This window comes from Cucurbita moschata, unplaced genomic scaffold (assembly GCF_002738365.1).
Source record: "Cucurbita moschata cultivar Rifu unplaced genomic scaffold, Cmos_1.0 Cmo_Scf00004, whole genome shotgun sequence".
NCBI classification, from domain to species: domain Eukaryota; kingdom Viridiplantae; phylum Streptophyta; class Magnoliopsida; order Cucurbitales; family Cucurbitaceae; genus Cucurbita; species Cucurbita moschata.
The window spans coordinates 1,901,351-1,912,199 of record NW_019268520.1 but is presented as its reverse complement, the minus strand read 5'-3'; the positions used below and the strand labels follow the sequence as shown (position 1 = coordinate 1,912,199).

Genomic DNA, 10,849 nt, shown 5'->3' with positions numbered 1-10,849 from the left:
AACACAAACAATCATGAATGAGACTTATCATATCAGTCTATTTTTCTACAACGACTAACCTAAGCAGGCAATTGGATGTGTACTAATTTCTACACACGTGCGAGTATGGACCCACCAGTCGGTTTACACACCTTCTGAGCCCTTTCCTGGTCGGGCGAGCATTCTCTAGTAGTTGTGGACACCTGTTAGGAATAGCGGTCGTCATAGCAGAATTATGGTAAACATAATGATCGTTTTCGTACCTCGTAATGTACGCGTTCGTACCATAGTAAGAGGTATCTCCCAATGCATGAACACACAATGATGCATGAGGTCCCAACATTTTTCTATTTTCATTATCATATACTATCCTATTTACGTCTTCCTTCATATCTTATCATTTTATCATATCTTCCATGCATATATCGAGATTGTATAATATGTCAATTTTTCGTTCGCATGTCAATCATATCATAATGTATATATCCTTCATGTTGCATATTTTATCATGTCACATGCATCTTAATGTAAGCATAACGTATCTTCCAATGTATCTTGTCATAAAGCATATCACAATGTGCGTCGTATCATCAAACTTATCATACCATAGCATATATCATGTCATTCACATAATATATCATAGTCATATCAAATCATCAAACATATCATACCATATACATCATATATATATATATATATCATTCACATATCATATCATTCTATAAGCATATCATAGTTATATTGTTTTCTAAACTTGTCAAAGTCTTATCGTTTCTATACATATCATAGTCGTATCGTTTCATGAACATATCTTAGTCATATCATTTCCCAAACATATCTTAGCATCTCGTTTCAAGAACGTATCCTAGTCATATCGTTTCATGAACGTACCCTAGTTATATCGTTTTATCAACCTACCATAATCATATCGTTTTCTATACATAACCTAAACATATCGCTTCATGAACATATCTTAGTCGTATCATTACATTACGTTTATCGCATCAATCTCATATTCTATCTCAAACATATCATCGAACTCATCATACCCTAAGATCAAATAATCTTAAAATTTGTCTTTTTATCTAAAAAAAATACTCCTTAAATTTTTAAAAGTTTAAATATTCCCCTTAAACTAAAAAAAAAACTGTTACCAATAATTTTGGGTAAAATGGTTATACCATGAACAAAAAAAATATTCCCACAAAATACTTTTGACTTTTTAAAATAAAATTTAAAAATACGTTTAAAAAATATTCATAAATTTTTTAAAATAGCATTAACATTTAAAAAAAATTTAGAAAAAAAATACAGTCTATCCACGTCTCATAAATTATTATATTTTTTAATGTTACTTTTTTAAAGTTGGTTAGTATTTTTGTTTTTTTTTTAAAATTAAATTTGTTTTTAAATTTTTTTAAAATGTTGGTATACATTTTAAATACTTTTAAAACTCAAAAGGAACCATTTCATTCCAAACTTATTTTTTAACTCTTTTAGTTTAAATGTATTATTTAAATTTTGAAAAGGTTTAATTGTATTTTTATTAATTTAGCTAATAAAATAAACGCACTCAAATTTTCCTTCCCGCCGGCTCCTCCTCGCCTCCCTTTCAGCAGTTCAGCGAAGCCGCCGCCTTCTCTCTCCGTTCGGTGCTGCCGCCGCTGTCTTTCTTCCGTATGTGACTTCATCTTGTTATCGTAAATTTCGTAGCTTGTTTTATTAGGGTTCATAAACTGCCCCCAAACCCACCTATTTTTGGGTTGATTCGTATTTCTCCAAATTGACCCAATCCAATCTGTGTACAGTTCTACTTCGGCCCATTACTTATACCCAAAAAGTAACGGAAGCTTCTTGCCCAAGCATATTTATGGTCGTCTCTCACGATTTTCTCTCTTAGTCCTGCCTTTTCATCTCTCGCCCACCGCCAGCCCGCTATTTCTCTTCGGTATTATCTCATTTCTCTGTCTTTTCTTTTAATTTCAGCTTCTTCGTCTTATGATTGATTCAATGGAATAGTAGCTGATATGCAATTATTTGGAATTTGTGTTTGTTTGATATGGTAGATACTTTGTGTATGGGATGATTTTTTTGCTTTTTTTCTTCTGTTTTTCTCCATTGGGGTTGTTCGGATGAACATTTTGGTGAAGAATTTCACTTTTGTAATCAGACAAGGCAATTTTCTCTCAAGTTATTTTGTTTCTAAGTCACATCCCTTCCCCTATATGAAGGTCCTTGGAATGCCGAGCCACAAGTTCTTAATTTCTCTCTTGAAAGGATTATTTTCTTGTATAAGGGAAGGTAGCCTATACCCCAGAAGCGAGAGTTGAAGTAGCAATTAAGGAATAGGCGACCTTTGGACTCATCATCCTTTAAATTCTTTCTTTAAGTAAGGTTCCAACAAAAACATTGTTGTGGAGTCTAGGAAAAGTTGGTGAAAAAGCAAAGAGGCCTTTCCAGAAACCTCCCTGATTTGTTACATATCAGCTGATATGGGCACGAGAGGATTTCTTTGCATATATGTCTCCACTACTGTGCATCTGTTTTTGGAGGTTTAACTTTTACTATGATGATTTCATGGTCTTAAAAAATGAACAAATCATATCTAATGATACGTTGTATCACATGTAATCAGTTAACTGCCTCCTCATCCCAGTCAACAATTAGCTTACTCACAAAAACAACCATATTTGTAAGGTAAGTTTGGGATGAATAGTAGTCTTAGAATAAGTTTAGGGATCCTTCCAAACACAAGTCCCCTCACCTGTTGCTAGCAATGACAATCAATTTCCCAGGGGTTTAAACACAGATGAGGATCAACAAATGGAAACCCAATTGTAGGTACGCGTATTACATCATACTGATTTTGATTTATGCCAAAGAGTCGTCTACTCCAATGGAAATCTACAGAGCCAAGAAATCCTATCGATGAATAGAGACTGAGCAATAAAACTGTAAAAACTTTGACCATCTCAATTACATGGAGAATGCTAAAAGAAGACGATACCTGTATTTAATGACTTTATCCCATCGTATACAGAAATTGTCATAATCCGCTTTTCAATTGTCTTGTTTGTGTTTCTTTTGCAAACTTCTCAAGGTGGACTGAGACTATCTCTTTCTAAAAATCCTCCATACTTTTATAGAAACTCCACACGTTTCTAGATAATGACAAGGATTTAGGGTCACTTGGAAAGACAAGCAAACATCAAACCACTATGGGAACCTGCTAAGTAAATTAAGAGCAAACTCATATTAGAGAAAAAAGGATCGAGCGTTTTCTTGGCCTTGCACCATAGAGAAAGCACAAATAGGTCTTTTTCATTGACAACTTATAAGTTCTTCAGAGTTTTCCAAATTTAATATATTTTTCATGAAGTATAGACTATTCGTCAGTATAATTGTTGATGTGCTAGATGAAGCTGGTTTTTCTTATTCTTCTAAGTTTCTCTTGTTTATGCTGTGAAGTTACGGGATTCATTCTCTTCTTAGTTTAATCCACCTCTTCCTTTACGTGAATGAAGTACATAACTTTGTGATTGTAGGACACCACTATGAAGAGTGTGCTGGCAATTACCGATGATGCTGTTCTGGCTACAAGCGTTGTTATTAATGCTTTACAAGAGCTTGGGAATGAATATGTTGAAAATTGTGATTCACAAATAATCACTCAAGCCTTTTCTCTAAGTAAGTTTTTTAATGCCTTCTCATGGGCTGTTTAGTCAACACTTCGATCCATTTGATATTTAGTTCAACGGTTTTGTGCAGTTTGGATTTCATTTTGAAGGCTGAAGGTGTAAATTGGTGTTATAGTGATGACATCAACTTACCGACACTGGCTTATTTCATTATTTTAATGAACTATTATGTTTCCTGAAAATAAACAGCCATCCTGATATCTGATAAGTGACTTGGAAGGATAAAACGACAATGATGTCAGCTCCTTTTCTATATTTTCACTCAAAATTAAAACAAATATATACACACTCTACATGTATGTCAAAGTCTTTCGGAGTAGCTGAAAATAAATCCCAGTGGTCAGTGTCTTCAGAGTCGAGATTTCTTGTCTCATGTGATAGCTTTCATGCAGACCAGTGACATTTCAATGTTTTTAGCAGTTTCCACTCCCTGTTAGTCCAACTTTTTCATTGCATTTTGTTAGTTATCTGCTAACTTAATGTGATGGTTTACTTTTAATTTTCACCCCTCCAAATTTACTCCTTGTTCTTATGTTTTTTTCTTGGTCTCATGCACATGAGTTGATAGGTTCACGTGATATAATGAGTGTGTTATTGATAGTTGTTGATTTATGATAGATAAGCTGCCTCTCGGAGCATCATCCATGGATGTTGTCATTTCTATCTGTAGATCTGATTTTCCAAGTGATCGGTTGTGTGAGGAAATCTCAAGAGTTCTGAAGCCTGATGGGACGATCCTTATGTACAAGACTTCACAATCTGTTGCAGTTGAGAAAGATGAGGTAATTACTGAATAGCTGGTAATTTTTTACATTTGGAACATTCATTCAGAGACAGATTTATTACCCTCATTTTTTTTTTGAAGTCCCTTGCCATGGTGAGAAGATTACTTTTGACAGGCTTTCTAGAAGCTCAAGTAACAGAGAATAAATTAGCTTCTCCATCTGATATAGAGAATTTCGTGGTAAGATTCAGATATCATTTAGTTTATGGTCTTTAGACAGCCCCCTCTACCCCATCGACGGAACCACTATCCTACATTTTAGTAATGTTGAAAATGGCTGGTAATTTATGACCAAATACTTTGTTTCATGTTGCTTCCATCAACTTCTAAATGTAAAGATGGTTGGAAGGCATCTCATATCCAGGATTTCCTTTACTTTAACCATTTGGTTTCACCAAATTTACGTTAATTCTGTTTTGACTTCTTGTAAGTAGCATTCTATATTACTTTTGCACCTTTTTTGTACATAGATAAGAGCGAAAAAGCCTTCTTGGAAGATTGGCTCCTCTTTTTCTATTAAGAAGTCGGCAAAAAGCTTACCAAAGATTCAGCTTGATGATGATTCTGATTTGATCGATGAAGATAGTTTATTGACTGAGGAGGATTTGAAGAAACCCCAGCTACCGTCAGGTAAACAATGAAATTATTGACATATATCATATTTGAATTTTATTTAGTAGAAGGCAGTGTTGGTTACCATTTATTGTTCGATTTGTTGTACAGTTGGTGACTGTGAAGTTGGCAGCACAAGGAAAGCTTGCAAGAACTGCTCTTGTGGTAGGGCTGAAGCAGAGGAGAAAGTAGAAAAACTGGGATTGACTCCAGATTTGTTGGAAAATCCTCAATCTGCATGTGGCAGTGTAAGTAAAATACTTAATTGACCACAGATTTGTTGGTAACAAAAGCTCATAATTTTAAATCTAGTTCATATTTTCTTTATGGATAGAATCTATTTACTTCATATTTTAAAAATAGCATCAATTGGATTATCCTCATGTTTTTATGGAAAGGGAGATTATTCATTTCTGCCACTAATGTTATGCCCCTCTGTTCAGTCTCTGCTTTCACTTGCAATTCATCTACCTTATTGTTTATTGGGTCTGCATGCTAATGTCAATACAACTTTCAGTGTGGACTCGGAGACGCTTTTCGGTGCAGTACATGCCCATACAAGGGTCTTCCAGCATTTAAACTTGGGGAGAAGGTAGGCAAAAGCTTTATAACTCTCTTCACCTTTTAATGTAGTTTTGAGATTATTCCATTACAAAGGGGTGGGAGGATTTGAACTTTCGGCTGTAAGTAGAGATGCCTTGACAGCTACTTGATGACTAAGCCAGTTTTTTTTTTTTTAAATGCAGGTGTCACTACCTGGGAATTTCCTTGCTGCCGATATATGATATGGTTTTTTTATTCCGGGGGGGGTTGCAAAAAGTGGGATAATGACCTTTGAAGGTTGCCATCATTGATGGCTAGTAGCTTTACAATATCTTCAAGCTGTGCATCCGGCATTCGGTTGTTGGATGTCCTGGTTGGTTTAGCTAAGCCATGTTACCATTACTACTGATTTGAAACATCTTATAAATGGTTTGGTGAAAAGAAGGACGATTATATGATTTACCTACTAGCTGTAGTAACTTATAGGGTCTCCCATTACTTGAAAGAGAAATATAATTGTTAAGGCAAGACTAATTGTAGTTCCACTTCTATTCAATAAGAGGCCAACCACTTTTATGATGATATTGGCTTAGAAACCATGATAAATAATTTAATTTTACCAATGGGCAATCATGTTATAAAGGCCTTGTGAACAACCATCAAAATATGTATTATATATTGTTTGTTATCTATGAATGAGATTTTCTAAGCTCCAGAAGCCTAGACCACCTCTTGTCTATAGACGCAGCATTCTGTGCTCCAATATCTGCAATTAACAGTTCTCTGTTAGTCTTTTGATTGCGTGTGAAAGCTTGAATGACATGAAGACCACTTACATTGCACTGAGGGTTGAGATTTCTCACACAACTCTGAGCAAGTGTCCTGTAAAATGCCTATATTGTTAAGTTCTTCCGATTGATTCTTGTACTATTTAGATATGGTCATTGTCATTGATAACTAGTCGTATTTGCATTCAACTCTTACCTTTGTTGAGGTGGTAAGCCTAATTGTGTCACGTACCAATGAATCTAGATCAGCCTCAAGTCCGGGTTTAACGTAGATCACCTGTTAAATTTTAAGCAGGGTGCCAAAGCTCTTAGAGATTGAAGTGAAGAAATGCAAAAACTTCAGAAACTTACCGATGGATCATCGCCTCCAATGTCTGGAAGAGTAGTCTCCCGTTTGGCTCTGTTTGATGACAGAACAAGTACATTAAAATTTGCATTGATCTGTTGGATTAAAATGATTGTAGGTGTTAGAACCTCGGTTGGGATGCTGCTGAATTGAACCCTCATGAATAGATGAGATAGAGATGACAAGGAAATTGTGAAGGTTACTATACTTTTTAATCTAATAGCTGCCATCATTGTCTGCAAATTGCATATTAAAGAAAGTTGTGGAAGTAGAACTATACGTTATGTGATATTATCATTTGTTTGATTGTTTTAACAGAGCTACCTCTCTGCAGTATGGTGAAGAACAGGTACAGCACTTTCGAATGAAGGATGTGTTGATCTTTCCATCCACGGTAAACCCGAAACTTGCGTGCTGGTAAATAAATGGAATGTTAGTATTCTAGTAATCTGATAGAGCATTTTGTGTAGGATTTTCTCATTTTGGCTGTTTGGATTTCATAAATTGAATCAAAAAGTATTGTTCAATCTCCATTCTCTTTGAGCTGATTAATGGATTCTTCAGCATGTACATCTTTAAAAACAAAAATATAAAACAATAATAATGAAAGAAAAAAGAAAAAAAGAAAAACTCTTTTTAACAAATATTGTCCTCTTTGGGCTTTCCTTTTCGGACTTCCTCTCAAAATTCTTAAAACGCGATGGCTAGAGAGAGGTTTTCACATCTTTAGAAAAAGTATTTCGTTATCCTCCCCAATCGTTGTGAGATCCCCTACCTATCTACCCCTTTGGGGCTCAGCATTGTCGTTGGCATTTGTTCCCTTCTCCAATTGATGTGGGACCTCTCAATTCATCCCCTTCGGGGTCTAACGTCCTTACTGGCACATCGCCTTGTGTCTACCCTCTTTTAGGGCTCAGCCTCTTCGCTGGCACATCCTCTATTGTCTAACTCTGATACCATTTATAACAGCTCAAGCCCACCGCTAGCAAATATTGTTCTCTTTGGGCTTTCAAATTTCCCTCAAGGTTTTGAAACCGTGTCGGTTAGGGAGAGGTTTCCACACCCTTACAAAGAATGTTTCGTTCTGCTCTATTACCACATACATTACTTTGTATAGAAAAGTCCTTTTTTCTCTCTCCAACACACTCAAGTCTCAATCTCTTTCTAAACAAGTCCCTTCCCCTCTCCAACAATAGTTCACTCTGAGATGTTATTGGAGATGGGTGCAATATAGTTGCTATTGGTGTTGAAAGATTCAAGTTTGTGTTCATCAAGCAGAAGATAAAGAATAATTCTCTTTTAGAAAACTATCAACCAGACATAGGTTCACTAAATTTTGTTATAAACAACTTGAAATAGATTTTTGGAGAATAAGTAATGGAATTACCTTCTCAATACAGAGATTGATGAAGACGTGTGCGTTTTTGTGTTCATCTTCTACCAAGTCTTCTAAGTTGAAGTCTTGCAGGGAAAGCAGGTAATCACAGCTCCATCTCCCCTGCCACATGCTTCCTGCTGTTGATATTGTGATCAGACGCCGTGGAGGTTTGCTGCTTCTTCTCTTCATTAAAACAAAAAGTCTTGAGATGGAAAGGAACTGTATGAAGAAATATACTTTCTAGAGACACTAATAGATCACTCCAAGAGTGTTCGAAAATGGATATCTGCAGAAATCTGAAAGATGAAAAGGAGAATCTGCTTACCAAGGAGATATCATTTCTCTTTGAAGAAGCTTTGATTTTGAATGCTTGAGTTGCAAATTTGGATGCAGCAGCCTTATTGAATGAACTTGAAATGGAGTTGACATTTGCAGCTGCTACAAGGTGCCCAGCTTCTGCCATTTCTCTGTAAGAGACGATAATGCGTGGAGAAAGCAGGAAGTTGGAATTGGAACCTTATCTGCTCAAAATATAAGGCCCCAATTCCTTCTTGGAAATGTCTTCATTTTGATCTGAGTTTAGCTATTTATCTCAATACCTCTTTGGCCGCTGTAAATTTTATGGTCCATAATTTGTGTGCCAACTCTTCCTAATTTTGCATTTTAACAATATTATACAGATTTTTTTTTTTAAGACTTGATAGCTACAGATATGAGCGTAACTTAAATTGTTAAAATACATCCCTTTAATCAATAAATTATGGCTTTTAATTTTTCACTTTGCCCGTGTTGAACTGATACGGTTTAAATGGACATATCTTAAGCTTTCCGAAATTTTACAACTAAATTTTTTGTTTCATCTATCAATAATTCTTAAGCATGAATAAAGAACCTTTTTTCAGGAAACATGTATACGAAACTAAAATTAATAATCACGATTCGACAGCGTTTATGAACTTTGTGAACCATATAAGTACATTCTTTACCGAATTTTGATGAGTTTTCATGATTTATGGTCAATGAGCTACCTTGAATAGTTGGTAGCAACTCCATTTTGACATTTGAACAAAACATCAGGATCATGTCATTGCAATAATTAGCAGTTTATAGCTACACAAACTTCCATCATTACACTGAGAATTTCTCACTTCTATAAGATTTTCCATAATTTCCTTCTTCAACCTATTCACCTTGTACTGGATGTACTCAATTCAAAGGCCTGTTAGCCATGAGTTTCAGATAACGGTTCCAAAAATGGCAGAGAAACCAGAAAGAGGTACCCAAAAAATGCAGTTCATGATCATTATATTGGTCAAATATGGGATACAGTGATTACCATTACACTACTTTTGTTTACTTCTCGTGTCTTTTCTTTGAGCTCCGAAAGATCGGCAAGTGTCGGGAGAAAGAAACCAATGGGCAGCCAAAGAAGCGGAGAAGATTTTGGCAATCCTTCTCTCCATCATCACCCTGTGAACTTATGTGACTCAAATAAGTTTTCCCTTCGTAGATGTACCATAGCTGTTGGCATAGAAGTACTGCCAATCCAATTTGAAGTGAGAAACTTGAGATAAAGAGATAAATAAGGATGAACCCTCTGATAGACAGTAGCGTTGTGGATCTCAGAACAGCATGAATGATTTCCTTTGAAAGACTCCAACCGAACTTGCTTCCAGAACCATTCAGACGACCCAACTCGTGGACCGATAACGGTGGCCATATATGCCAAAGCGAGTATACAGCCATGATTGAAACATAAATTGTACTCACAATAGCTGAAATAAGGAACATAATGAAGTGTTTATGATTTCCTGCACCAACACAGTTCCCTATCTGCACCCCCAAAAGAATTATGATCAGAATGCTAGAGAAGCCTTGGTCATAAGGAATGAACCATTCGCTTATCGACAGGGACTTCTCTAAAGCCGAAATTACCAGCACGAAAATATATACAAAAACAGAAAACTAGATGCCAACAGGATCCATAGTAATGGTCCAAAGGGTAACAGACATTCTTCTAAAAGTATTGAATCTACCAACATTAAAAAACATAAAAGGCACAGAGGGTTAGGGAGAGTCCATATGTCCACAGTTAACATGTTGCTTCTATCTCACTCCATCACAATCTTTTTTTTCCTTGTTAATATCGGTGAGTGTCAGGGCCCACTTGCAAACACCTCGACTATTCTCATGGAATAACCACTGAACCCGACTAGATTTGGTTTGTCAAGATAACTCACAAGAGATTAGATCTTAGGTAGGTTGCAACCATGACTTGAACTCATTCCTTTTAAGCCTTTTATTTGTTACATGGTGCTTATTGATCACTAGATCAACCCAAGGTGGTTCACTCAATGACAATCTTTTACACTAAATCAAATGTTAAGACTTGTCGGTTCCAAAGCAATCTTGATTTAGTACCAGTTATTGCTATAAAATTCTACAACGTGATTAGAAATACTGACTGTCAGAATGAATTTGCAAAGCTCCTAGCTGCAGTGATTCAGTAGTCATTAAAGGATCACCTGCCACATCAACAACCCTCCAGTCTACCCTGCTTATGAAGCATTGATTATTACGAAAGCATATAAGATCGTCCAAGGCATTGATAAATTGTTACTTGGAATTAACCACTCTACTCCTTTAGGTAGTTCTCTTGGGGAAAGTAGATTGTTTTTTTTTTTTTTTTTTTTTTTTTTTTTTTTTTTTTTTTTTTTTTTT

At 35.7% G+C, this 10,849-nt stretch overlaps 3 protein-coding genes across 12 annotated transcripts in view; 1 reads left to right on the top strand and 2 right to left on the bottom strand.

Annotated features, from left to right (window-relative positions):
- The first annotated feature begins 1,553 nt into the window (after positions 1-1,553).
- LOC111441879 (anamorsin homolog) lies at positions 1,554-6,127 on the top strand. 4 transcript variants are annotated; one of them, XM_023079058.1, is made up of 9 exons: positions 1,554-1,679; positions 1,788-1,927; positions 3,525-3,666; positions 4,296-4,459; positions 4,543-4,641; positions 4,932-5,091; positions 5,185-5,321; positions 5,591-5,665; positions 5,820-6,127. In XM_023079058.1, exons 3-9 carry the CDS (start codon positions 3,534-3,536, stop codon positions 5,856-5,858), a joined length of 807 nt encoding a protein of 268 aa, XP_022934826.1. In that variant the 5' UTR covers positions 1,554-1,679; positions 1,788-1,927; positions 3,525-3,533; the 3' UTR covers positions 5,859-6,127. The 4 variants fall into 4 exon arrangements, with proteins under 4 accessions (XP_022934826.1, XP_022934828.1, XP_022934827.1 ...); XM_023079059.1 differs by having other exon boundaries at positions 1,572-1,927; positions 3,504-3,666; XM_023079057.1 differs by having other exon boundaries at positions 1,574-1,927.
- Positions 5,931-8,867, bottom strand: LOC111441878 (large ribosomal RNA subunit accumulation protein YCED homolog 2, chloroplastic). 6 transcript variants are annotated; one of them, XR_002710243.1, is made up of 9 exons: positions 8,454-8,865; positions 8,138-8,311; positions 7,075-7,164; positions 6,756-6,986; positions 6,601-6,681; positions 6,453-6,498; positions 6,285-6,382; positions 6,076-6,166; positions 5,931-6,015 (listed from the first exon to the last, which is right to left on the bottom strand). XR_002710243.1 is itself a non-coding variant. In XM_023079052.1 (8 exons), the coding sequence occupies exons 1-7, from the start codon at positions 8,589-8,591 to the stop codon at positions 6,306-6,308; spliced, it is 696 nt and encodes a 231-aa protein (XP_022934820.1). In that variant the 5' UTR covers positions 8,592-8,862; the 3' UTR covers positions 6,083-6,166; positions 6,285-6,305. The 6 variants fall into 6 exon arrangements, 5 of the variants coding, with proteins under 5 accessions (XP_022934820.1, XP_022934819.1, XP_022934821.1 ...); XM_023079052.1 differs by lacking the exon at positions 5,931-6,015 and having other exon boundaries at positions 6,083-6,166; positions 6,756-6,845; positions 8,454-8,862; XM_023079051.1 differs by lacking the exons at positions 5,931-6,015; positions 6,076-6,166 and having other exon boundaries at positions 6,216-6,382.
- Positions 8,868-9,296: 429 nt separating this feature from the next.
- LOC111441876 (protein S-acyltransferase 11) overlaps positions 9,297-10,849 on the bottom strand; it is a 4,457-nt gene continuing 2,904 nt past the window's right edge. For both annotated transcript variants that reach the window (XM_023079049.1, XM_023079050.1), the window contains exon 4: positions 9,297-9,961. In XM_023079049.1, coding sequence (XP_022934817.1) covers positions 9,482-9,961 — 480 coding nt within the window. In that variant the 3' untranslated portion in view covers positions 9,297-9,481. The remainder of the gene's footprint in view (positions 9,962-10,849) is intronic.